Genomic DNA, 26,193 nt, shown 5'->3' on the forward strand with positions numbered 1-26,193 from the left:
ACTCAAGACAGCGTGCGGGGTCTGAGAGGGGCTGAACAGACCCCGCAGCTCTTCTCTGCCCCCCTGAAGACGCCGCTGGGGTTCCCCATTGCTACCTGCCCTCCCCCCGGCCGCTCTCTGGCCTCACGTGCTGCGTCTCTCTGTGCCGGCGTGGGGCCCGCCGTCGGTGTGTGTTAGGGACAGAGCCCAGGATCCCAGAGGGTCTCCCGTGGAGCGTGGCCCCTTCACGGCTGCGCTCACCCTCCAGACGTCTGCGGCGCTCACGGGAGGCTTGCCGCGCGCCGGGTTCTGGGCCAAGCCCTTCGCACGACTTCTCACTCACGTCCCACGACAGTCGTGTGATTTGGGTACGTTTCCACCCCCACTTTGCGGATGAGGAGACGGAGGCGAAGGAAGGACTTGCTCTCAGGCTCGCGACGATAGTGGCGCGGGAGCTCTGTCCCGGCCGCCGTCTGCAGAGCCCACGTCGGCTGCCGCTCCGGTCGCTGCCTTCGCGGGGGGCCGTGTCCCCGGCATGGCGGTGGCTAGGGCTGGGAGGCGCCTCGCCGGTGTGCGGTCCCCGGCTGGACGGGACACCCGGGGAGGTTCAAAGTCACGTGGCGGAGAACCTGACTTCCCTGGCCCTTCCCCGTCTCCGCCTGCTGTTCCTTGTTCCTGTGGTTTTATGCTGCTGTTAGCACGCAGCGGGGCTCCCAGGCTTGCCTCTCAGCAACTACAGTGAAGGAACTTAGCGGCTCTGGGTTCTGGGGCGGCCGCTGAGCAGGTGGTCGCAGACCCCCCCCCCCTGCCTTCCGGGCCACGTCTCCTGGCTCTGTGCCAGCGTGGGCCATGGGGGGGGGGGCGCTGGGAAGTGCTGGGCTGCCTTTCCCCTCGCACTCAATCTTCCTCCCCTTTAGCTGTCGCTCTCCCAGCTGGCGGCTCCCCCGCAGCCCCCCGCCCGGTGCCGCTCGGCCACACCCTCCTCACGGCCACCCGACAGCTCGGAGCCCCCGCTGGCCCAAGAGGTAAGTGTGCCCACCCTTCCCCCTTCTCCTTCCCGGGGAGGCCTCCAAGCTCCTGGCTGCTGCGCAAGTCTCTGACCTCGTGAGCTGCGCTGGTCCTTGGTGAGCTGGCAGGGCCTTCACGGGTTCTCTGTGACACGGGCCTGGGGATGCGGTTGGGGACAGGGCTCCCTTCCGTGCCTCAGGTACGGCCGCCATCTTGTCCTGTTGACCAAGCAGCGTTCGGTGTGGGAGCGTGTCCTGCCACGGGCTTAATTAGGCTCTTGCTCTGCCCGACAAGCCAGTTCGACTGCCCTCGGATCTCTGTACATGAAAGGGGGGAGAGTTTGCCGGAGACACAAATGAGGCTGATCCAAGCCTCCGGAGCTCCGGGACACTCCTTGTTGTCAGCCGCTGAAGGGGAGGCAGGGAAGCCCATCACCCGGGCTTCTGGTGCATCCAGTGGGCAAACGGCAAACGTGTTCCCGCTGACCTGGGGAGTTCACGTATAGTTTGGCTTCAGAAGCGGCCTGGTTCACCAGCAAACCCTGTCTTCAGTCTCGTACTGGAAGTGTGTTGAGGAAAAATAATGCCATTAAATTGTTTATTAGAAAACACAGTACAGTGAGATGCCTTATTCTAGAATGTGCCAGGGGCTCATTTACGAAGAGCCCACATGTCTTATTACTGGCAGCTGAGATGGGTTGGGTTATCTCTGGTTCTGTGGTATCGATACCCTTTGAGCTGGAACAGAAAGTGGGGGAAGTTGGGGTGAAGGAGCGCGTCCTGATTCCCACACGGGCTCCTCATTCAGACGTGTCTTCTGCTCCGGCAGGACGTGGAAGGTGGAATACAAGGAATGACTAGAATATTCAGGGGACACAGGGATCAGAGAAGCGTCTGTGTCGGCTGGCCAGGGCTGGGTACCAGTCTGTCTCGCGGTGTTGAAGGAGGGTTCATTTTTCGGGTCTGTCGGCGTGGTTTTTATGTTAATTGACCTTCTCAGACAGCAGATCTCTCCCACGGACCTGTTCATAAAAGTGATTGAGTTCTTATGCAATTCTCGTTGCTTTTTGACTCACTTAAAATAGGAGATGCCTGGGTAAATTAGAATTTCGGAAAAGGAGTGATTTTTTAGTGTAAGTCTCGAATGTTTCATGGGACATACTTAACATTACACCCACATTACTCCCTGTTTGCCTCAAGTGGAAAAGGCGCCCGGGGTGCTGTATTTTCCTTTGCTGAAGCTGGCGGCCGGACAGAGGTGGTTTGTCTGTGGACACCCCCCAGCCCAGCTTCCTGGGTGGTTACAGGCTGGGGATCTTGTTGTCCTCACCTGCCCCAATTTCGCGCGGCAGGAGCTCCCCCTGGAGGGCAGGATCTCTCACCTGGAGGCCCAGCTAAGCCAGGCGTCCTCGGTCCTGGGAGCATCTGTTGCTGAACAGCTGCGGGAGCTGCCTTTCACGCCCGTGCACGCCCCAATTGTCGTGGGAGCCCAGGCCAGGAGGTGAGGGGTGGCCCTGAGGGCCCAGCACGTGCTGTGCCGTGAAGACTGGCTCTCAGCAACAGGCTTCCCGGAGAGGGGGGTCTCCGGTCCTGCCTGTCTGCCAGCCCTTTCCTGGAGGCCGGCCTCCGTGTCTTTGTGTTTCAGCTCTGGGAGTAGGCTGTCGCGAGCCTCGATGGTGCTCCTGCAGGCTGCTGGTTTTCCCGAAATTCTGGATGCCAATAAGCAACCAGCGGAGGCTGTGGATCCTGCGGATCCCGTGAAATTCAAGCCGGAGAAGGAAGACGCGGACTGTCTGCAAGGCAATGAGATAGTGCTGCAGTTCCTGGCCTTGAGCAGGTGCGTCTTCAGCCTTCCGCCTCTTCCCCGGCTCTGGTGTGGCTCGAGCTGGCAGAACTCTGTGCCGAGGGCTTGCCGGGTGAAGGAAGGCTGTTTGTGTTTCCATCTGGTTGGGATGCTCACACAGCCGTCTCTAAATACTGTCAAACCGGCTTTGCCCGATCTTCTGTAATTGAACGTGGCCGGTACTGTGTTGGCTGGTTCTCGGCCTCCGTGTGGCTCTGAGCGCAGCGCTCTCCAGTTGGGGCTCAAGTGGGCTCCCCTGATCCTGCCAGAGCTGCTCGCGTGGGCAGACCAGGCAGCGTCTGGCCTGTGGCGCTGGACCCTCGAAAGCCCAGGTTCTCTGCCGTGGATGCCTGATTAACTGGGGGCTCTTGTTGGATTCAGAGCGTCCCAGGACTGCCAGGGAGCGCCGTGGCCAAAGACCGTGTATTTCACCTTCCAGTTCTACCGCTTCCCACCCGTGACAACGCCACGCCTGCAGCTGGTCGGGCTGGACGAGACGGGCCGGACGCGCTCCGGTTCCCTGTCGCATCTCCTGGTTCTCACGGACAAGGATGGCTCCTCTGACGCTGGTAAGTGCTCGTGCGTCCAGCAGGTGTGAGAAATCCAGCCCCGAGCTGTGTTTGTAAATTTTATTCTTTACAAAATAGCGTACGGTGAAGATTTCCAAGCACACACAGAATTTGAAGGAACAGTACAACGAGCCAGCGGTCCCGCCTGTGGGTGTTGTGCAGCCGCTGCTGGCGGCGTCCCCACCCATACCCCAGGTCCCTTGGAAGCAAATCCCAGACCTGCGTGATTGCACCTGTGAGTCTCTCCTTACGTAGGTCTGAACACCAAGGCGTCCTGTTTGAAAAACATGCATGCAGGATTATCCCACTTAAAATGAGTAATAATCTCTTAAATATCATCAAATATTTAGCTAATGTTAAAATTTTCCCAGTAACTTCATAAAAATTTCCTTTTGTGGATGGAGAAGGGTTTTTGTTTGTTTGCTGTGAGCAGGCTACAGCTTGTAGTTGCTTGTTGAGGTCACGATCTCAGGCCAGTGTGTGTCTGTCTGCGGGTCCCCCTCTGCTCCCGTGCCGGGTTGTCGTGTTACCGGCTGAAGTAGCCGCACGGCTCCAGCCGGTCCTGCAGAGCTCCCCAGTCTGCACGTGGGTTTTGCTTTCCAGCGGGGACATTGTGAGGGTCCCTCCTGTCCCCTTTCTGCTGGCCCTGGGGAGTGAGATCTTTGTGTGTGGTCGGAGGCATGTTTGTGTTTTCGGTGGGAGCTCCCTGGGGTGGGGGCTCTTCTCACCCCCTCCCGCCGTGGTGCAGGGACCCGTCCCTCCTTGCTGCGCCGTGTCCGTGGCCGCCGTCAGGACTGTTGCCCACAGGCTGGTTATTTTGCTCCAGGAGGAGCAGTGCTGACGTTCTGCTTCCCGAGCTGGAGTGCTTTCACAGGGAGAAACTTCCCCTGGCCGCCTGCTGACTTACCTGGGGAGCAGCCCATGCGGGAAAGGCAGAACAGTGCTCAGTTCTAACTTTTAGTTCCGGTTTTCAAAATAACGAGCCAGTTCCTTAGCCTCCTTTTGAGATGGGGCCAGCGGCTTCCGTTTCTGGCATTACCAGAACCAGTGCATTTCCGCTGCAGTGCACGCAAACATATCAGATGTGTTGTCGTTTTTGTCGGCGATCAGTCACCTCTCCGCGGCCAGTCACTGGGCCTGTGAAGGCAGAGCTGGGCGCCCTTGCTGCCTCTTCAGCAGAGAGAACAGGTGGGAAATGCCATATTAAAATGCTGATGGAGGGAAAGTAGTTTAGCAACATTAGCATCAGCCAAAAGAGACAAAAGGCAAATGAGGTGCTGGGGATAAAGGAGCCTATTAAATATAATCAAGAGAATAATCACTAGGAAAATAAATAATTCTGAACCTGTGAACTTCCAACAAGCAGCCTCAAAATACAAAAGAAACACTGACAGATGTTAGAAGGGGAAGTTGACGAGCCGCAGTCACGGAAGGGTTGACATCCCCCTCCGTGAACTGATACATCAAGCTGAGAATAATCGAGGGTATTAGAAAAATACAATTGAAAAAGATGATCTTATAAAGCCGTAGAACCAATTCAGAGGATGCGCGTTCTTCCCGAGCATACTTGAGACTTAGGGGAACTGATCATTCGTGAGTCTGTGCGCACGCCTCAGGCCTCTGTGCGGGCCTCACTGTGTTCCCAGCGTCCGAACTAACGGTAAGGCATTCTCTGAGGGCAACGCCACGGGTCAGAAACTGACCACTTCCTCCCCCCAAAGGGCTCCGAACTGCTGTTTTGTTTTTTTTTTCTTTTAACTTTAAAACATACTTTTAATTATTCCTTAGGTCAATGAAGAAATCAAAATAGAAATATTTGTTTTAAACTGAATCACAAAATCCTATTGCAAATATTTCAAAACAAGTGACTATGGCTAAAATGATGTTTGCAGGAAAATTTACAGCTTCAAGTGCTTGTATTGGGAAAGAAGAAAGTATGTTTTTTCCACTTTGTTTATTTTTTTTTAATAAAAATATAATGTATTTTTATCCCCAGGGGTACAGGTCTGTGCATCGCCAGGTTTACACACTTCACAGCACTCACCATAGCACATTTCTCCATTGAGAATGATATTTGCGGTGGGTTTTTCATAGATGGCTTTGATAATATTGAGGTATGCACCCTCTATCCCTACACTTTGAAGAATTTTGATCAGAAAGGGATGCTGTTGGGGCACCTGGGTGGCTCAGTGGGTTAAGCCGTTGCTTTCGGATCAGGTCATGATCTCGGGGTCCTGGGATCGAGTCCCGCATCGAGCTCTCTGCTCAGCGGGGAGCCTGCTTCCCCCTCTCTCTGCCTACTTGTGATCTCTCTCTGTCAAATAAATAAATAAAAATCTTTAAAAAAAAAAAGGGATGCTGTACTTTGTCAAATGCTTTTTTTTTTTTTTTAAAGATTTTATTTATTTATTTGACAGAGAGAGATCACAAGTAGGCAGAGAGAAGGGGGGAAGCAGGCTCCCCGCTGAACAGAGAGCCCGATGCGGGGCTCGATCCCAGGACCCTGAGATCATGACCTGAGCCGAAGGCAGAGACTCAACCCACTGAGCCACTCAGGCACCCCTGTCAAATGCTTTTTCAGCATCTATTGAGAGTATCATATGGTTCTTGTTCTTTCTTCTATTAACGTGTTGTTAATTGATTGATTTGCGGATGTTGAACCAACCTTGCAGCCCTGGAATAAATCCCACTTGATCGTGGTGAATAATCCTTTTTAATGTACTGTTGAATCCTATTGGCTAGTATTTTGGTGAGAATTTTGCATCCGTGTTTATCAAGGATATTGGTCTGTAATTCTCTTTTTTGATGGGATCCTTGTCTGGTTTTGGGATCAAGGTGATGCTGGCCTCATAAAATGAGTTTGGAAGTTTTCCTTCCGTTTCTATTTTTTGGAACAGTTTCAGGAGAATAGGAATTAATTCTTTAAATGTTTGGTAGAATTCCCCTGGGAAGCCGTCTGGCTCTGGGCTTTTGTTTGTTAGGAGATTTTTGATGACTGTTTCAATCTCCTTACTGGTTATGGGCCTGTTCAGGTTTTCTATTTCTTCCTGGTTCAGTTGTGGCAGTTTATATGTCTCTAGGAATGCATCCATTTCTTCCAGATTGTCAAATTTTTTGGCGTAGTGTTGCTCATAGTATGTTCTTATAATTGTTTGTATTTCTTTGGTGTTGGTTGTGATCTCTCCTCTTTCATTCATGATTTTATTTATTTGGGTCCTTTCTCTTTTCTTTTTGATGAGTCTGGCCAGGGATTTACCAATCTTATTAATTCTTTCAAAGAACCAGCTCCTAGTTTCATTGATTTGTTCTGTTGTTTTTTTGGTTTCTATTTCATTGATTTCTGCTCTGATCTTTATTATTTCTCTTCTTCTGTTGGATTTAGGCTTTCTTTCTTGTTCTTTCTCCAGCTCCTTTAGGTGTAGGGTTAGGTTGTATATTTGAGACCTTTCTTGTTTCTTGAGAAAGGCTTGTACCACTATATATTTTCCTCTCAGGACTGCCTTTGCTGTGTCCCACAGATTTTGAACCATTGTGTTTTCATTATCATTTGTTTCCATGAATTTTTTCAATTCTTCCTTAATTTCTTGTTTGACCCATTCATTCTTTAGAAGGATGCTGTTTAGTCTCCATGTATTTGGGTTCTTTCCAAATTTCCTCTTGTGATTGAGTTCTAGCTTCAGAGCATTGTGGTCTGAAAATATGCAGGGGTTGATCCCAATCTTTTGATACCGGTTGAGACATGATTTATGACCTAGGATGTGATCTATTCTGGAGAATGTTCCATGTGCACTAGAGAAGAATGTGTATTCTGTTGCTTTGGGATGAAATGTTCTGAATATATCTGTGATGTCCATCTGGTCCAGTGTGTCATTTAAGGCCTTTATTTCCTTGTTGATCTTCTGCTTGGATGATCTGTCCATTTCAGTGAGGGGAGTGTTCAAGTCCCCTACTATTATTGTATTATTGTCGATGTGTTTCTTTGATTTTGTCATTAATTGGTTTATATAGTTGGCTGCTCCCACATTAGGGGCATAGATATTTAAAATTGTTAGATCTTCTTGTTGGACAGACCCTTTGAGTACGATATAGTGTCCTTCCTCATCTCTTATTATAGTCTTTGGCTTAAAATCTAATTGATCTGATATAAGGATTGCCACCCCAGCTTTCTTTCGATGTCCATTAACATGGTACATTGTTTTCCACCCCCTCACTTTAAATCTGGAGGTGTCTTGTAGGCAACATATTGATGGGTTTTGTTTTTTTATCCATTCTGATACCCTGTGTCTTTTGATTGGGGCATTTAGCCCATTAACATTCAGGGTAACTATTGAGAGATATGAATTTAGTGCCATTGTATTGCCTATAAGGTGACTGTTACTGTATATTGTCTCTGTTCCTTTCTGATCTACTACTTGTAGGTTCTCTCTTTGCTTAGAGGACCCTTTCAATATTTCCTGTAGAGCTGGTTTGGTGTTTGCAAATTCAGAAGAAATTATTTTTTAAAATGCTGATTTAATTGTTCAACTCAAGAAGTTTGGGGAAAAGAACCTGAAACAAATCCAATGAAAGTAGAAGAAAAGAAGTTTTATTTTATTTTTTTAAAAGGTCTTTAAATATTTTTATTTATTCATTTCAGAGAGAGGCAGAGAGAGAGCGCGTGCACACTCGTATCAGTGGGAAAGGGGAGAGGCAGAGGAACCGACTCTCTATTGCTTCGGAGCCTGACGCGGGGCCTCTCTTCACTTCCTTTGCTTTCTGGCCTGGAGTTAGGTTTCTCTGACACGTTCCTCCTGATATCTTGGCGAATGGGCCCTTCCTTAGCACAGGAGCTGGAGTCCTTGAGCTCTGGTCACCCGAGAGCTCCCTAGTCTGGAGAACTCTTGTCCCAGGGTCCCCAGCCCCACTCTGGGCCCGGCTGGTACTGCCTTGCCTGCCTCGTCCGTGGTGGGTCTCCTGTGTCCTGCGCATTCTCCGCCTCCAGTCCCGTGGCCCTGCCTCTGGAGCCCGTGTCTGCGCAGTTTGAAACGCTTGTGTTAACTTTCTCTTTTCCCTCCGTCATTTGAAAGTCGGTAGCAGGCGAGGTGACCCTTCACCTCCAAACACACAACAGGCTTCACTGAAAAGCAGCCCCGTCATCCTGACGAGGACAGGGACCTCACAGTCCCATTCCCAGTTTCCCTGTGTCCCTTACAGCTACTTTCTTGCTCCGACATGCAGTCTGGGTCCCGGGGAGTCACCTCCCCGACCTCCTTTCATCTGGAGTCGTCCCCTGTGTTCTCCTCCCAGTGACAGAGGTGTCTGAAGGGACCAGGGCAGCGGTGTGTGTGTGTCTGTGTGTGTGTGTGTCTGGCCATTGACACTGGCCCCCGGAAGGTCTCGTGCCCGGGTGGTTAGAGCTGGTGCTCCCTCTCGTCTGGATTTGGCGTGAAGCTTCATGGGCTTCACGTGGCGGCTGACAGCCGGGGGGCGGTCAGCCCTGAGACCAAGATGCTCACGCTGCCCTGGCTGAGCCAGCTGGTACCCTGTCAAGTCTTGTCGTTGTATTCTCTAACATGGTGGTCTTTACTTCTATTGCTTCTAAATTCCCGAGTGGCGGACGTGAAGGTGTTCTCCTCCCCAGCTCGTAAACAGAGCCACACGCGGCTCCCCTGGGGGCTTGTCGGTTTCATTTTTCACACGAGGCTTCTGGTCTGTTTGTAGTTCATCCTGCTGTGCGGTGGGAGACCGGGATCCAGTTTTATTTTTCAGATGCCTCTCCTTTTGGCCCAGTGCCATTTGCTAGAAAGCCCATCTTCTCCAGTGACTTGAGAGCCGCCCTTCTCATATACCCACACTTTTTATTGCTTGGGTTTATGTCTGGATTTTTTATTTTGTTCCATTAGACCAGAGGTTGGCAAGCTGATTTCTGTTAATGGCCAGATAGTAAATATTTTAGGCTTTCTGGGTTGCGTATGTTCTTTCTGTAATCTTCTTTAACAGTTCTTTAAAAATGTGAAACCTCTTCTCAGCTCCCAGCTGGATCGGCCTGCAGGCTGTGGTTTGCGGGACTCGGCATTAGACCACCCGTCCGCACAGGGTGGGCAGGCTGCTGGGTCAGATGTACAGGCCCCCCTCCAGGTGCTCTTCCCAGCGGGGAACCCCTCACCCCTTGCCGCACGTTCTGGCTGGGCTGGTTTCCCACATGAACTTGTCAGTCCTTTATGCAGGTTCTGCTGAATCCATAGGTTACAGCAAGGAGAGCTGTCCTCATGGGGTGGGAGCTGTCCTGCTGGGGACAAGGACATCCTTTCATGGGCTCATTTCTAGCTCCCTGACTTTCCAAAGGTACTGAAGTGGTCCTCCTGCAGGCTTTGCCATTTTCTTATTTTCTGACCTATTAAATCTTGTCTTTATCTTTGTTACCTTGTTTTCTTGTATTCTCCTGTGTTATTTTCCTAATTTGACTTGCTTAATTCATTTATTTTAATTCTTTTGTTTTTGTGGATATAAAGTATTAAAGGCTATGAATTTTCCTTTGATTACTGCTTTATGCTTTGGTGATTCAGATAAGTAGTATTTTCATTCTTTTCTAGAAAATCTGGATTTTGTTTTTCACTGGACAGAGAATTATTTATGAATAAGTTGTAAATTTGTTTTTAAAAAGTTGTTTCCAGTTTCTAGTTTGGGGCATTTTGGTCTGAGAATATTGTTTATTTGTTTCTAACTTGTGGGGCATATTTAGGGTTTCTTTGTGGCCTGATACATCGTTAATTTTTATTAATGTTAAATTTTATTCATATAGTTAATTTATTAATCTAATTTTCGTTAGTTATTAATTTTTATTAGTTTATTGACATTTTATTAATTTATAATATAATAGTTAATTTTACTAATATTAATTTTATAGTTAATTTTTATTAATGATTTTAATTAATGAATTTCGAGATACACTTGAAATATGTGTTTGGTGTTACCGGAGAACAGTGTCATGCGTGCATGCGTTCTACCTCCTGGATTAGCCGGCCTGGACTTCCATACCCTTATCTGTTGTCCACCGGACCTGCCTTGAAAACAAGGGGATTAGCTGGTCTCTACTACTGTTACGTTTTGGTCTGTTTCTCCTTGCGCCTCTGGGTTTTTGCTTTGTCATCTGGAGTGTGGCTCTGCTAGCTGCTGTGTATTCTTCGCGGGTCGTAGACTGTGGAGGTGCTCGTCGTCTGTGGGGTGTGGATGCCTTTGCGGAGCAGGGGTGTTTGTGGGTCAGGAAGGAGGGGTGGAGCCTGAGGACCGTCCAGCCAGAGGAAGAGCACCCACCAAACTCGGATGTGGGTGTGTGGCGGGACTGAGGCTCAGGAAGGAGGCCGGCGGGGCTGGGCTCAGCGTTTGTTGGGGGGGGGGGGGCGGGTGAGAGAGGTAAGCTTGGGAGCCTGAGCGGACCCTGGGGAGGTGCCGCAGCCCCTGGGGTCAGCCTTGGTTGGGTAGATGGTCCGCATCCCTGTGGACTTCTGGGCGGGACGGAGATGACACGGTTCCCTGTGCTTTGGCAGTGCCGGCGGGGGAGAGGGGGAGGACTGCAGGGAGTGTGGCCCTCAGAGAAGGCTGCCGAGGAGCTGGTTGTCTGAGCCAGACAGGAGTGAAGGGGCCCGACCCTGTGGGCGGTGGAACGGGGTGCCTCCAGCCTGAGAGCCGTGAGGCTGGGCCCGGACTAGGGTGGCCCCCACGCCCCACTCGCCTCCCCCGGGTACTGAGCACGCTGTCATCTCTGGGCTCAGTGTGTCACCCCGTGACCATGAGCTCCTTCAGGCTGGGACCCTGTCCGTCCCCTGTTCCCACGTTATCCCTGTGCAGTGCTTGGCACGTGTGCTGGGGACACCCAGCAGTTACGTGTTGTGTGTGAATTCCTGGTGTGTCTGAGTGGTCGGACTAGTGGTGTTGGAGGGGGAGGCAGCTAGCAGGGGCGTTGCAAGGGCCTGGGGCCCAGGAAGCACTCCCGGCTGATGCGAACAGGAACTGGCTGGTGAGGGTGGAGTTGGAGGGTCCGGTTGGGACCTGCTTCCCTGGGGAGCAAGGAGAGCTCCGGGTGGAGAGTCTGTGGGTCTGGGGGACATGGAGGTGGAGTGTGGCGCTCCTGGGCTCGGTGTCCCTAGGTGTCATTTGGGAAGTTGGCCCGCAGAGTTCACATCTGTTCTGCCTCTGCAAATCCGAAGTCTGAGCCGTGTCAAGCCAGTGCCTGAGCTCGTCCTTCTCCTGCAGCCCCGGTGGCCCTGGTGTGGGGAGCAGCGTCTTTAGTGCCGGGAGCTGGGCCCTGGGTGTGTACAGGTCTTTGTTCCTGTCCCCACCATGCGTCTGAGGAGCCAGCCTCCGGGCTCCCTCACTGCAGGGGTGTCCTGACAATGACCAGATGCCACCGGCCACCCAGGTCTCAGCTGGCTGGGGACACTGGGGCCTCCACTGGTCCCGTTACTTTGCTCACTTGTGACGTGATGCTGGGGCCTGGCCTGCCGCTGCCTGGGGTCATTGCTGTCCACTCCCTCAGGCTTTCTCCCAACTCCTTACTGCACCTCCACTCCATGAGGCGCTGATCCTGGCGCCGTATCCCTTGGGCCCACGAGAACCCCCACACCCCGCCTTCCCGTCAACCCCCACTGGTGTGTCCACTCCAGCCTGTGTCCCTGCTTCAGCAGAAGGACCGTTCTGGTCTTGAGAGCAGGGGACAGCCTGGGGCCGAGGTGGCTGGCGACGGGGTGAGGATCGCATCCTGGTCTGAGACCTGCCCCCCAGTGCTGAGTGAACATGTGCCCTTGGCCCCAAAGTCATTGTTCTGCTTCCCGGGGGCTCTGTAAATGTGTTATTGATGGGAAGGGGGCGTGTCGGGCTGTGCTCCCCAGCTCCGCCGCTCCTCGCACGGTAACTCACGATGATTTCCGTGGCCTTTTTGTCAACTTGGAACTGACGGTGCTGCCGCCCCGGGGTAGCTGAAAGGCAGGGGCTACAGTCCACTCCCGTCTCCGCGATGAGCCCGAGAGCCGGAGCCCCCCGGGGAGGCACCGTGCTAGGGCAGCGCTCGGGGCTCCCAGGCTGGAGCTGCGCACGGGCGTGCGTGCTCCCAGTTTTGGTGACAGATGATGTCTGTCCTTCAACCCTGCACTCAGAGTAACGACCTCCTGGGCCAGCCCCATCAGGACGTCTGCCCCGTTCAGGATAGACTGTTTTGCAAGGACTCGGTGAAAACCATGAATCGTATTCTGGGAAGAGTTCAGGGTTTGCATTGGAAAGAAACAGTGACTTCTGGACGGGACTCTGTATTTTGTAAATGTGGGTATTTTATGATGTTGGGATTAATGTGTTTATTAAGCTGCGGTTATGACGGAAGCAGAAATTCACAATCATGACCACAGCAGGGATTGCTTCAAAATAGAAAGATGGTAAATGACTCGAGTCACTTTTGGGCTCATTCGAGGCCTCTTTGGACAGGGCCTCCCGGCTTTCAGCTGAAGTACCTGGTGGATCGTGGGTTCCTGAAGCCTGGAGAGCAGCGCTGGTTCACCCGCTACCTGGCCGCCCAGACCCTGCAGATTGACGTCTGGGATGGAGACTCCCTGCTCCTCGTGGGATCTGCGGCCGTCCAGATGAAGGTGATGGCTCGAGGGTGGGGTGTCCCTCCTGGGAGGTCCTGCTCGGGAGGCGGTCTTCTCCCACCCAGGGTGCTGTGGTCCGACTGTGCACAGATTCTGTCCTTCCCCCGAGGGAGGGACTTTCGCAGAGTCCCCGGTGCGCGATGCCATGTTGTATTTTCTGTCAGTCAGCTCCTCCTACAAACCCACCGCAGGTAAGGTCACCTTCAGCCCCCTCCCACGCCCCGACAGTGAGAATACCTGTTCGCTGTGAGCAGGGGCCTGGCCTGGGGTTGGGGACGGGGTGAGGGACAGACTGGGCTGTGCAGAGGTCGCCCGAAGCCTGCTAGCAGTTACTTGAATCGGGCTTTTCTAATTGTAATTAGAATTAGACTAATTCTTTCTCTAATGGTGCTTTCCATCTTCCTCGTATACTAAAACCTAAATCCCTGTGTTAATTAAAGATTCCTCCATGGGGTTTCTCCCCGGAGGGTCAGCGTAGTTTCAGGGCAACTCTTGGGCTCAGGCGTGGGGACACGGTGTCCCGGCTGCGGGGTGGCGGTGGGAGGGGAGCCCCAGCTCCTGCGTCTCCGAGAGGCCCCCACTCTCCCTGACTTCCACTAAAAGTGGACTTCCTTCTGGATTCCAGCCTCGGGCGCCCCTCAGTTCCCCCCACTCGCAAGCCTCGCCCCTGCCACAGCCCATGTGGTCACCAAGACCTGCAACCCAGGTCACTGCTTGCTCCTTGGCAGCCCTCGCCATGACGAGCTCACGGCCCCCGTTTGTGGCGTGCCAGGCCGCGTGCACTGCTCCCCCGATACCCTGCTCCTCTGCCCCTGCGCTGCTGCCTGCTCCCCCTCTTCCCTCGGAGGGCTGACCTGGGCTGCGCCATCCCTCCTCCAGCCGACTCAGGTGTCCGTCCCTGAGGAGTGATGCCCCCGTGGGGGGCGGGAGGAGGGGGTCACCTGTGGGGAGCACTCAGCAGATGTGGGCTGACGTTCTCATTCCTCACTCTGGTCCCTCAGGCCTTCCTGGGTCATGGTGCCTGTGGGATCGTCATGGCCATTGCTTGTCTGTCCCTGATGCTGGCTGGTGACATCCTGGTGGGTGGGAATGGGACAGTCACTCATCCCCAGCACAGTCCTGACCCACAGTGGGCACGGTGCTGTGTAGCTGGGAAGGAGCAAATGGAAGGAACAACGAGGGACTGGGAGGGAAAGGGGTGAGGAATGGCGGGAGCAGGGAGGAGGGGCGGAGGGAGGAGGGAATGGGGGGAAGGAGGAGGGATGAGGGAGGAGGGAATGGGGGGAAGGAGGGGGCCGGAGGGAGGAGGGAACGGAGGGAGGAGGGGTGAAGGGAGGAGGGACGAGGGAGTGGGCGCTGGAGGGGCCAGGAGGAGCCCCTGTGAACTGGGGGCCTGTCACGGCCTCAGCCTCCTCCGCAGCCGAGCCCCGTGTCCCTGTGTGCTCGCAGCTGGAGATGAAGTTATTTCATCTTGTCCTCCACGAAGAGCCCTTGAAACAAATGCTGTTGTGATTATTGGCACTCGGATAAATTAAAATTAAATTTTACTTTTTAAACATAAAGTCTTTAACTTCAAAATTTATAGAGAAGGGGTGGGAAATTTGGCTAAGAAAAGAGAATCCCAGTCGGGTTTGGCAGGTGGACTTTCTGGAAGGTGTGGTGCCCGGTGGCTCGTCTCCCCTGCTCGTGCTCTTGGGTGCGTGAGGGATTTCTGCTTGTTTCCCGGGATGCTGCATGAGCGTCTCGAAGGACGGCATGCCCTGTCCTCAGCTCGTCGTTACTGAGGCCCGAGGTCCCGCTGACAATAGCCGAGCCGGCTTTCCGCCCAGTTCTGACTCGGAAGCTGGTGCTCTTCACCCTCCGGCTCTGCTCTCCCCTGACACAGCTTGCCGGAGCTGTTTCTGAGTCAGCGGTGCTCACGTGACAGCCTGCGTGCAGTGCGCGGGACCCGCGGACAGGGAGCCCCTGAGGTCCTCCTCCTCCTGGGTGAGGACCAGGGCGCCGGCTGCGTTTCCATGCTCTTGCCTTTAACGGGTATTAATTAAACAAGAAATCTTTGCCATCCATAGTGGGATGCGATGCCTTGTTTTTCTTGGCCTCTCTGCTTCCCGGTGCCTGGGTGTCACTTCCTTCGTCAGTGGGCCCTTCTCCCGCGGGGACATCGTGTAGTCAGCCCGGCCTCCGGCCCCAGCCGTGAACACGGATGTGGGTATGTGGGCTCTGTGGACCCGCACCGTGATGCTCGCAGGGTCCAAAGCAACTGGAAGCTGCCAGACCCACCAGGGAGGGGTCGTCGTGGGCACCTTCCCTTCCAGAGCGGGGGGTGATCGCTGTAGGAGGAAGCGCTGGGACCGTGCTCTGGTCCTGCACGCCCGTTTGTGTGTGAGAAGTGCGCAGTGAAAGGTCAGGTGACTTTCCCAAGGCCTCCCAGGAAAAGGATCCCAGCTGGGCCTGGAGGTGGCCGTGGTCCTGTCATTCCCCCGCGGGCCTCACTAGTGCTTGGGCTCAGGCCGAGCACTGAGGTGTGAGCGGCGTAGCAGATAGCACCGGGTCAGGAAGGTCCTGCGCTGCCCTGGGTCTGCTCTCACTGGCTCTGAGCGACCGGGACCTGGTGTGGACCCTCGTAGCCGGACCTCAGCTGCCCGGTGGCCCTGCTCCCGGCCACTCCCTGTCTTCCAGCCACACTGAAGCTGGATGCTCAGGCCCCGGGTGTGGGGATCTGTGCTCTGCACCTGGGCCGAGTGTGCCCCCAGCCTTCCCTGCCAGGCTCATGCCTCCTTCTAGAAGCTCTCACTAACCGGAGGCGGGGTCTGCTTGGTGTCCCCAGCCTCGTTCTATCACTCGTTTCCAGGGGTTCTCTCTGCAGAACGGGCTCCAGGAAGGTGGCTGCCTGGCCTGTCCGTGTGTCCTTGGCGCTCACTCACTGGGTGGATTGGGTGCACTTTGTGAAAGAGTTTGCGGGAAAAACCGGATATCGAGGACTTAGGCTTTCAGAAGGAGATGGGCTTGGGCTCAGCCACCCTCTGACCGCTGCCCTTCTCCTCTGCAGCATCTCCTCCGCCAAGGCCGGCCGGCTGTGCAGGTCCTGCATGAGCTCGAGGTTGTGGCGACCGAGTATGAGCGGGACGTGATGGTGAGTGGAGATGTGACCCGGTTCGGCTGCGTCAAGCCCATCGGGGTCTACACGGTGCTGAAGGGCTGGCTGCATCTCACGCTGGCCAACGTGGGTAAGAGGCCTTGGCGGCTTTGCTGGCTTTAGGCCGTCTCCTGGGTGGCCACTCGTTTCCCCAGTTGCTGCTCTGTCAGGGCAGTGGGTGCTGCTGTGGGCGTCATATAATCAGCAGGAATTCAGAAAAACTCTTACTGTTTGACCACTGGGTGCCCTTGACCACTGGACATCTGTCCTCCACCATGGGGCATCTGTCCTTGACCGTGAACATCTGGCCTTCACCACTGAGCCTACCCCCAACCGCTGGTCTGTCTTTGACCCCCGAGCCCATCCTGGCAGCAGCTGGTGTTCCTGATTTGGGATCAGGATTTGGGATCATTAGTCATCTCAGTCTTGCCCACATCTTGTTTCTTGGGGCCGTCCGGGGGGCATCTCTGTGACAATCCTCCGATAAGGTGACTGGTTCCAGGAGGACTTTTGTGTGGAATATCAGCCCACAGAACTCCTTCCACACAGGAGAGGAGAGGGAAGTGTTCCTCAGCTTCCGTGCCGCCTGGGGATAAAGGAGCAGAGACGCACACGTCTTTAGAGCCGAGTGCCCTGACCTTACACTAATGGTGTCCAAGGGTTGCTCTCAGATCAGACATGCTGAGCACAGCCTGGATGCCCCTTCGTTCACAGGCTGGTGGCAGGGCGCGGGGCCGGCTGCGGCCACGGTGGACTTTCCTAGACGTTCTGGAGGCTCCTCGGAGGCCCTGACCAACAGGGAACCTGGGGCCGGCATGCCTGCTCCAAAGGGCAGGGGACCAGAGTGAGCCCCTGTGGGACCAGGGGACTCTGATGGGGGTTTTTCGGGCTGAAATGGAAAGCAGGATGAAACCAAGACGTTTGAGGTTTCTGGAGCCGTGTCCGTCCAGATGAGACTCAGACCTCTCGCGTTTTATGGGAGAATTTTCCATTCCTCACAGCCCAGGCTGACATTAAAGCCTGGAGCCCCGTGGGCCACAGGAGCCCATGTGGGCAGCGTGGAGGGGCGGCCGAGGCGGCCGCAGCAGGGGCGTGCACAGCCCGTTAAGTCAGCTGGGAGTCTTCTGCCTGCATGTTCACAGTCGTGGCTCCGAGGCAGCCTGGAAAACGGACCACATGGAAACAGCAAAACTCACTTGGGTTCTGGAGGAAGAAGTGAGCCGCATGTGAGAAGCCGACGACATTCAGAAGCTCCTCCGAGCCAGGTTGCGGGAGAAGCGTCGGGCTCCTGAGATCGCAGTTGGTTGTTTTTGTGTTTATTCACACAACTGTGTGATTCCGAGTTTTAAATCTTATCTGCAGAAGAAAGATTAGCTCATTATATGTTATCTCAAACTGTCATTTCCGTACTCTGCCTGCAAGAGAGCGATAGCGTAGGGGGCAGAGTCAGAGACACCCCGAGAGGCGCGGCCGCCGAGGGGATTAACAAAGGACAAATGCGCGCAGCTTGCTGGGCCGCGCCATGGTTTCCCCTGCAGATTCTGCGTTTTCTGGAAAAAAACGTGTTGTGGCTTTTGTCTCTTTATAAAACTGATTGTTCTGCCTCAGGCAGCAGCAGGAGGAGGCCGTGTGAGCTCCGGGGACAGAAGCAGGGTGGGCCGGCGTCCCGGTGCCTGGCGGTGTCGTTCCCCCGCTCTGCACTCACAGGGCGGCTGGTGAAGCTCAAGGCTGCGGACAGAGGCACCCTCTCTGCGCCCCGGGAGGGGTGGTGCTCGTGCCCGTGGCACCTCGGCTCAGACAGGCTCCGCGACGGTCTCTGCGGCCTCGTCTGGTGTGACTGTGGCTCTTCGGGGAGCTGCTGTCACTTGTATCTGTGGCCCTTTCTGGGGCCCCCGGGGTGCAAGGGGCCGCTGCGACTCCCGGCTCCGTGTTCTCAGGGTTGAAGGAGAACCAGGTGGTGCTGATCGAGGGCCCGGGTTTGGGGTGGGACACGGTGACGTGCCCTGCCCCTGCCGTGGACCGAGGTAGCTGCCGACGGCGTCAGGAGCCCTGCCCATCTGGAGGGAGTTCCTGCTCCCCCAGCAAATGTGCGGGTCCCCAGCTTAACCCAGGTCTCCCCGAAGGGAAAGAAAGCCACGGCCGTTGGGATCTCAGACTGCGCCCAGAGGAAGTGAGTGCCTTCCCCGTGTCCGGTCCCTGAGTCAGCGCGAGGACGTGCCCGATTTAGTTTATTGTCCCAGCTTCCAAACCAACAGTGCGATGCAAAACGCGTCGGAGGAAACGGCGATGCTCGGGGACGGTCCTGGTCTGTGTGGAGGTGACCGCGTCATCCTGCTGGTGCCATGTGCTGCGGTGACTGTCGTGACTCCTGAGAGCCTGGCTCCAAGGCAGCTGGCTGTCCCCCCATGAACTGTGTGCAGCGGGTCCTGAGCTGCCGCCGTCCCTCCCAGCCTCCGCTGGTCTCCAGGACCGGTCTCCAGGCTGGACGGAGGCCGCGGGCACGCCGGCCAGATGTGGGGTGGGGGCCTCCTTGCCTGTGCTTCAGGCGCGGCCTCGGAGGGTTCCTAGGGTCCCTCAGGCGGGGCCCGAATCTGTTGTCCTGACAGGGAGCGGAGGTGGCGCGTGCCTGCGGCCAAGTGACTGACGGAGCAGGTCCTCAGTGGGATGGAGAGCTGGCGGGACGGTCCGCCCACACTGGGGAGGAACGGTGCTGAGAGCTGGGAGCCTGGACCAACTCTGAGCTCGGGGCAGGAACAGAGCGCCCCTGGGCTCTGGAGCACTTCGCCCCTCTTATGTGGAGAGCGGGTGGTACCAGAGCCGTGAGTGTTGGTGCCGGGACCTGGGCTCTGGCGTCAGCTGGCTGTCGCGTCCCTGCCTGGCCGGGCTCTCTGTCCCTGCCTGTCTGCTTGTTTGCTCGTCTGTCCCCCTTGGGGCCTGGGGCTTCTTGGGGACATGGCTGGTCCTCCTTGCTGTGATGGTCGCCCAGCAGCGACCACAGTGGCCTGGTGTGGTGATGGGAGGTTCATGAACGGGAGGATGAGCGAGTGTGAGAGCCTGATTCTCTGTGCCTCTTGGACTTGTGCTGACAAAGCAGACTCCACGGCGTGAGCAGCTGAGCCCGTCCAAGTGGTGTTCACACCAGATTCCATTCTTGGGGACGAGCCTCACGACCTGTGGCACTGAGCTGTGTTGGGAGTGAGCTGGCCGCAGGGAGCGTGTTCGGCAGGGGCTCCGCTGCTGCTCCGCCTGCCGGGGAAGAGCAGAGAGGCGGCCGCGGGGTGGGTGGTGGGCAGACCCCCAGGGAGAAGCGTTCCGTGCTCAGCCGCGCAGAGGCCAGGAACAGCTGGGACTCAGGACGCAGGGCCAGAGGGCGTCCGTCCATCCGGGCGCTGAGCGTGACGCAGACGTGTGCACTGCGCGTGCAGAGCCAGCGTGGGGGGAGGGATGGAGCAGCAGCAGGACCGGAAGAAGCCCCCCAGGAAGAGACCCCAGGTAGGATGGTCACTGGCCTCAGTGGCCAGGCCCGTGAGAAACCACCGCAGAGGAGGCAGGCCTGCCATCTGGCGTCTCATGGTGACGTGGTGAGCACCTGGTAGGCGAAACCTGGGCTCGACCCGACGCTTCGCCGGCCCGGACTGTGGTGCTGCTTCAGGGAAGGCTCTGGACAGTGAGCTCCACGCCTGTCCCAGTGCGCTGGTCTCCCTGCCGGGGCCTGTGGAACACGCCAGCGTGCCTGTGCTTGCTGGGACTGCTGGCCTAGCTGTGACCACTTTGCGCCCCCGGGTTCGTGACCAGGAGCGGCTCTTGTCACAAGAAGGCTGGGGGAGGCCACCTTCTGTGAGAGTCTCAGAAACACGCCAGGCGACTAGAGGAGTTTGGAGACGATGAGAATGGAAGCCCTGGGGGAGGACTCTGCTCGCCTGTGTGTCCCCAGCCTGTAAACCACGCGAGTACATCACTCGTGATCGGCCAGAGGCGGTTTCAGTCAGTCTGTCAGTTTTGAATCGAGCGTTTTCCCCCACGCCCAGCCTGGGCCCTTAGTCCTTGCTGTCTCCCGCGGGCTGGTCCGCTGCCACACCCGTCTCCCCAGCTGCTGCGCACTGGGGTCTGCAGGGGCAGCGCCCGTCAGTAGGGCAGAGACCACAGGACCTCCCTGGCGGGACAGGCCTTCCCTTCCCTACCTCAGCTCGGAACCAGTCAAGAGGGAGATGTTCCTGTCCCACAGCTGGGGATGAAAAGGTCACTTTGGTCACCGCTGCCGAGGCCCAGCTCACCACTGCGGTCAGGGCCGTGCTCCTGCGTCTAGCACTGTCCTGTGGGATGGAGGCAGGGGTGGGTGAAGCTGAGGGGGTGAAGCCACCCTGTCCGGGCGCCCCTAGGGGCAGAGTGGAGGCGGGGAGGGAGGGGCTGCGGAGAGGTGGGGAAGGGTTCCTCCTCCAGCAGCTCCCGGGAAGGTCTCCAGGACGGCCCTGCCTGCAGGCGTTCAGCACTGTCCTGCCGGAATCAGAATTGAGGAGCACACAGCGGGAGCATTCACGTCTGAAATGTGGGGCGGGGGTCTGGAATCTGACTTCATCGGGCCCTGCCTCCCCGGAGGTGGGGGTCATGTCGGCGCAGAGGGGTCGCAGGCTCCGAGGCTGGGCTTCCATCCTCGTGGGCCTCGCACATTCTGGGGTTAGCGGGGCGCTGCTTGCCGTCCAGCCGGGCAGGCCTGCCGTGAGCTCTGCCCCCCGGGCTCACGCCCGGCCCTCTGAAGCCGCGTGCTGCTTCCTGCCAAGGCTGGCTTCTGTGTGGAAACAGCTCCAGAAGATTCTAGCTTGCTGAGGCTCGTTGACCTTCAAGTGTGTGTCCGACGTTTGCGGATGCACACAGAGGCCTCCTCCAAGGCGCTGGTGCAGCACGTGTGAGCCCCGCTGCAGGGAGGGAGGGTGAAGGTGCGAGCACCCGGAGCTCTGATCCCGCGGGAGAGAGGCCCGCCGGCCAGCTCTCGACGGCCGAGCAGATCCAGAGCCCGGAGTGCAGGTCCGGGGTGTCAACGCGGCGGGGGGTGTGCACGGGCCCTTTGGAATCCCAAGCTCCCTGCAGGGGAGTTGGTGTGTCTCCTCACGTTCCTGTCGGTGTTCACACCTTCTGCTGGGGTGTCTTTAACTTAGGTCACGCATGTGAGCAGACGGAGAGAAAGTCGAGCTCGTTGCCACCTTCCAGGTCACGGGTCATCTCAAACGACGGCGCCCGGTACTTCGTGGGAGGCAGTCTCCTCACGCGTGGGGGTCTGAGACGTGAGTGGGGGCCGGGTGGGGGCGGGCGGGACTGTGTGCAGGGACACGTGTGATCTGGGGGCAGGCGCGGTGGCCGCCGTGTCCAGCTCAGCGCCCTGCCTGCCTCAGTGGACCCTCAGGCTGAGCCGGGTCAGCGCGTACGTCACAGCCGGAATGTTCTAGAGAGGGCTCCGTGGAAGCTGGCGGGCTGTCGTCCTGCGCGTGACGTCCGTGTTGGGTTCTAGCTGCCCACCTTCAGGGGAGCAGGAAGTGAAGAAAAGGCTAGGATGAACAGAGACTGGTTTCTATTTGTTTTTTATTTTTAATTTTTTAAGATTTTATTTTTATTTGTTAGAGAGAGAGAGCATGCGCGCACAAGCAGCGTGAGCAGGAGGGAGAGGGAGAGGCAGGCTCCCTGCTGAGCAAGGACCCTGATGGTTTGTAAAAACTGGTTTGAAGCCCCCCAGTTGTGGCGCTTGGGGAGCAAAGGCCTGCACTTGGAAGAATGTTGTCCAAAGCAGGGGTGTCTGAAGTTTTCTGTCCCCTCGAGTCACCCACAGACCTGGAAACGCAGTAGCTGGTGGGACGACAAGCGGGATGTGCCCTTTGGGTGGTGTCCCCTGTGTCACAGGCCCGCTGGCGCGGATCCGCAGCTGCCCCGAGCTTCCTGTGCTGATGGTCCTCAGATGCTGTTGTCCCCGAGCCTGTGCCCCGGAGGGAGGCCCCGTGCTGCGCCTGGTGAGAACCGCGAGGCCTCTAGGAGCCTGTGTGCTCTGAAGCGCCAGCCCAGACTTTGTGGGCGCTCGAGTGTTCTCCCGGGAGAGGGGCCCCAGAGGCTCTGACGCTCGGAGCGGTCCAGGGCCCATGATCCCGCTGGCTGAGTGTCTGTTCTCCTGTTCAGTGTTGAGGAAACCAAGGTAGGGGAGGTCGAGTGACTTGTGTGGTAAACGGTGGTGAGCTTGGGTGAGAATCTGGATTTCCCACGTGGGGGCCAGGGCTTCTCTGTCCCGGGCTGGTCCAAGAACCGGTGGGCTGTATTTGTGAAAGCCCCCGCCTTGGGGCCCGGCAGGTCGGGGGCTCGGCGAGGCCGTGCAGCGAGCTGTAACTCGTGAGTGTCGGTTGCGAGAGCGGAAAGTCTCTGAAGTCCCTGGTTCCCTTCTCCCTGTTTGAGCGAAGACAGGAACGCGCGGTTCCTCAGAGAGCCCGTCCTCCTCAGCAGGCAGGGCTTGGCAACTAGGAGGTTGTGTGGAGTTTTAGCAAGGGCTCCCGGGCTCTGAGCAGTGCTGGAATTTCACGTCTGGTCTCTTTGGCACTGGGTGATGTGGTCTGAGCTTGTTGGCCAACCCACAGCTTGCTTGTCTCCTTCCCCTGGGACCGTGGGCCTCGGGCTGCTCAGACCCAACCGAGGGGGGTGGCCCACCACTATGCCTGCACCCCCAAATTTTTGGGGGGTGGCATTTTACTTGTCTAGACCGACTCATACCACCTGAAAAGCAATTGAACAGCTTTAAAATGGTGGTGAGGAACCGCGAACGGCCCTTGGTAGGGGGACAGAGGAGGAGTGGGCGAGTCGGCGGAAAGAGCTTTACCATCGCAGGGAGCGTGTCAGTCGGAGGCTAGAGATGGGGTGCCAGAGGGGAGCGGCCCGCAGATTCAGCAGGGTGTTCACTTCCCGCAGCGGCTGCGGGTGCCTGAGGCTCGGGGGGGCCCGTGCCTACGTTGGGGTTCCCCTTCTCTTCTGCCTGCCCGCCTGTGCCAGCTTGAGTGCCGGTCCGGGAAGCTCGTGTGTCAGCGTGTGTGCTCAGTGTGCCGGGCGTGGAGAGAATGTGGCCCCTCTGCCTGCTCCAGCGTCTGTCTGTCTGCTCACACGGCTTCCGTGTCCGTCCGGGGCTTGAGCAGAGGCGCCCAGAGGAATCCATTGCCCAGGGGCCGGGCTGGTCTGAGTCCCCACCCCAACCTGGGCTGGGGCTTCAGGCCAAGCAGGCAGCTCGCCAGAGCCCCTGAGACCTGATCCGAGCACACACGGGGTCTGAGGACCTGGTGGGACAGCGTCCGGAGAGCTCTGAGTGGTCCCTGAGTCAGGAGGCTCTCGCCGGCGGGGCCGCGTCCTGGATGGGGTGTCAGCGGCCTTTGAGAACCCAGATAGCATCAGCTTCTAGAACACTGACCCTTATTTTCCTCCGGAAAGTCATCTAATAGTGTATTGTCTCTAAGGACCAAGATCAGGATTCCTTTATTTGAAAGGGTAGTAAAGGGGGGGCGCTGTGGAGACCAGCCTGCAGGATTGCTGTCTTTATGAATGTCTTCAAAGGTACAGGAGAGGGCAAGGTGCCTGCTGAGCTCCTGCCCTGGGTGAGGTGGCCAGAAGCTTGTTGGGTCTGCTTGAAGAAAGTAAATTCTACACTTTAACCTCTTGTGCCCCCTTTGAACTTTCCAGCAGTCAAGAACGTGGTCCAAGCACAGAAGCTGGCCGACGTGGACCGTGAGCTGGCCGCCATGCTGTTCACGCGCGCGCAGCCCGGGAGCAAGGGGCTGCCGGGTGCCGGCCGCGAGGGGGACGCCGTCCGCAGGCGCAAGCTGGAGCGGATGAGGTCCGTGCGCCTTCAGGAGTCCAGAGGAGAGCTCAGCTGCTGGGGGGACAGCCTGTTGGTGAGGCCCTTGTCCACCTCCCACTGCCCCCGGCTGTCCCCGCGTGGGGGCCGCGGTTGGGAATGAAAGCAGCCTTGTCCTCTGCCTGCCCTTCTCCGCGTGGCTCCCCGAATCCTACTTGTGGAATGTGGGGGAGACGGAGCTCTCAGCCACCAAGGGAGGTTTTTCTGGAGAGTCAGGTACTTGGAGAGTTTTTCTAAAAGCTGGTTCTTGGGCTCCAGCCCTGGGTTCCTGTGTCTGGCTGGGCTGTGCGCGTGTGTGTCCGTAACCTGGGCTCCTAAGAGAGCTCTTGAGGGGATTCTTAGGGGCCCCCCTATTGGGGGTCAGGGCTGTGAATGGGTCATCAGTGCAAATCTAGGAATTCATTCTGACCAGAAAAATTCCCATTTTGTCCAAAAATCTAGAGAAGACCCTATCATATTTTGCAGCATAGACCTAGGAGAGGGTTCATGGAAGCCACCGGGGCCTTGAGAAATTGCTCTGAGGATCACCCTTTACGTTAAGGCAGGCAGGTGTCTGGAAAGACGTCCCTGCTCGGCCCTCCGTGCTCACAGCAGCTGGGGCGGGCTCCTGCCCTCACGTGTGGGGTGTAGCGGAGACGGGACCAGGCCAGCGAGCAAGGCTGGAGCGGGCGGCCCGGCAGCCCCTCGGCTATGTCGGCTGTCCCCACCCCCCTTCCCCACACCCCCGGCTCAGCAGAATTGGGATGTCATTGGATTTCTGAATACAAGAAAACGTTCCACTAACTTCTCATGGTTTTCCTGGGTCGGAGGCCTGGGGAATCGAAGGTGAAGGGACCTGTTGTATGACCCGGTGGTGGTCTGTCCCCATCGGTTTCTCCCAGCCTTCCTCAGGAAACGGGTTTGTGCGTTCACGACGTCAGTGGGCCGCTGGCGGGATCTGGAGGTGGGGTGGCGTGTGGGGCCAAGGCGCTGAGGCCCAGGCCGGCCCTCGGGGCCGGATGCTCCTGCAGCCAGCGGGCCTCGGGCCGGGGGCCGTGCCTGGGAGGCGGAGAGCAGCGCCGAGCGTGGCCTGCTTCCCTGGTGGTGACGCTGGGCGCCGGGCATGCTGATGGTCTGGGGGCTTCTTGGGGGAGTCCTGGGCACAGAGTGGGGCCAGATGCCTGCGCTGGTGTCCCAGCTGTTGCTGGGAACAGTCCCAGCATCCGCAGGAGGGTGGCTCCGTTTCTGTGGCACCCGGGATGGTAGCCAGCCCCACCGTCTGCTGTTGGTCCGTGTCAGCCATGGGAATACCTTGCGCCAGGCACCTTCTCCGTGGGCCCCTGGCCTGGGGAGAAGGGCTGGCAGGTTCTCTCCTCGTGTGGCAGTCCTCAGAGGCAGCAGCGCTGTCCCCAGGGCCTTTGGCTGGGACTCCGGACCCGCCGTTCCGTGTTTGAGCAGGTGCCCCTGCACGCAGAGCCTGGTACTGACCAGGCAGGCCTGGGGCCCCTGGGACCGGCCCCCACCTCTGCCCTCCGGCCACCCCCTGCAGCCCTCGGGTTGTCCCACACAATAACAGTTTGGGGGCACTAACCCCATTCATGTACTCATCCCATGCTAAGATGAGCTTTCTTTCCAGAAATCCTGGCAAAAGGCTCGCCAGTCTCACTGCTCTGGTTGGGTACGGTGCTCACCCTTGATCTGGTCACCGGGCTCTGCTGCCCGTGGGGACCCAAGGGCTCCGCTGAGTGCCCTCCCCCTTAGCCTGGCTGACTTTTGAACCGAATGAGCCGTCAGGCAGGGTTGTGGCCGAGAGAGACCAGTGTCACGTCTGTCACCGGTGACTCTCGTGATGTAGAACGGACCATTCTCTGCGGTCGGGGTGCTCGGGACACGGAGCCTGGAGCTAACGCTCGAGCCCAGCCACCTGGCGAGGCAGCCGGCCGCGGGCCACTGACCGCAGCGCTGGTGAGGGGCAGGGTGAGCCCCTGGTGCAGTGTCCAGCCAGCTCGATCCCAAAGGGAAGGGTTGAGGGAAGGCAGGGCTAGGCCTGCCTGGTTCATGCTCCAGAACTTTCTGTCAGAGAAGTCGCCCCATGTCCTGTGGGGCAGAGGGAGGCCAGGGGTGCCAGGCTTCCAGACAGCTTCCTCTGTGGTACAGAACGACACAGGACAGGCAAGGAGAAACCCTCCGCAC

General features: G+C 57.1%; 1 protein-coding gene across 7 annotated transcripts in view; it reads left to right on the plus strand.

The window, feature by feature from the left end:
- The window catches only part of NPHP4 (nephrocystin 4), a 109,514-nt gene that overhangs the window by 72,564 nt on the left and 10,757 nt on the right, over positions 1 to 26,193 (plus strand). For 6 of the 7 annotated variants that reach the window (XM_046000525.1, XM_046000529.1, XM_046000517.1 and 3 more), the window contains 8 exons: positions 897 to 1,004; positions 2,339 to 2,487; positions 2,632 to 2,823; positions 3,211 to 3,398; positions 12,852 to 13,012; positions 16,065 to 16,242; positions 21,305 to 21,430; positions 23,847 to 24,058. In XM_046000525.1, the coding sequence (XP_045856481.1) occupies positions 897 to 1,004; positions 2,339 to 2,487; positions 2,632 to 2,823; positions 3,211 to 3,398; positions 12,852 to 13,012; positions 16,065 to 16,242; positions 21,305 to 21,430; positions 23,847 to 24,058 (1,314 nt within the window). The remainder of the gene's footprint in view (positions 1 to 896; positions 1,005 to 2,338; positions 2,488 to 2,631; positions 2,824 to 3,210; positions 3,399 to 12,851; positions 13,013 to 16,064; positions 16,243 to 21,304; positions 21,431 to 23,846; positions 24,059 to 26,193) is intronic. The other variant, XM_046000547.1, reaches the window with a different exon arrangement.

Source organism: Meles meles, chromosome 1, assembly GCF_922984935.1.
Source record: "Meles meles chromosome 1, mMelMel3.1 paternal haplotype, whole genome shotgun sequence".
Lineage (NCBI taxonomy): Eukaryota > Metazoa > Chordata > Mammalia > Carnivora > Mustelidae > Meles > Meles meles.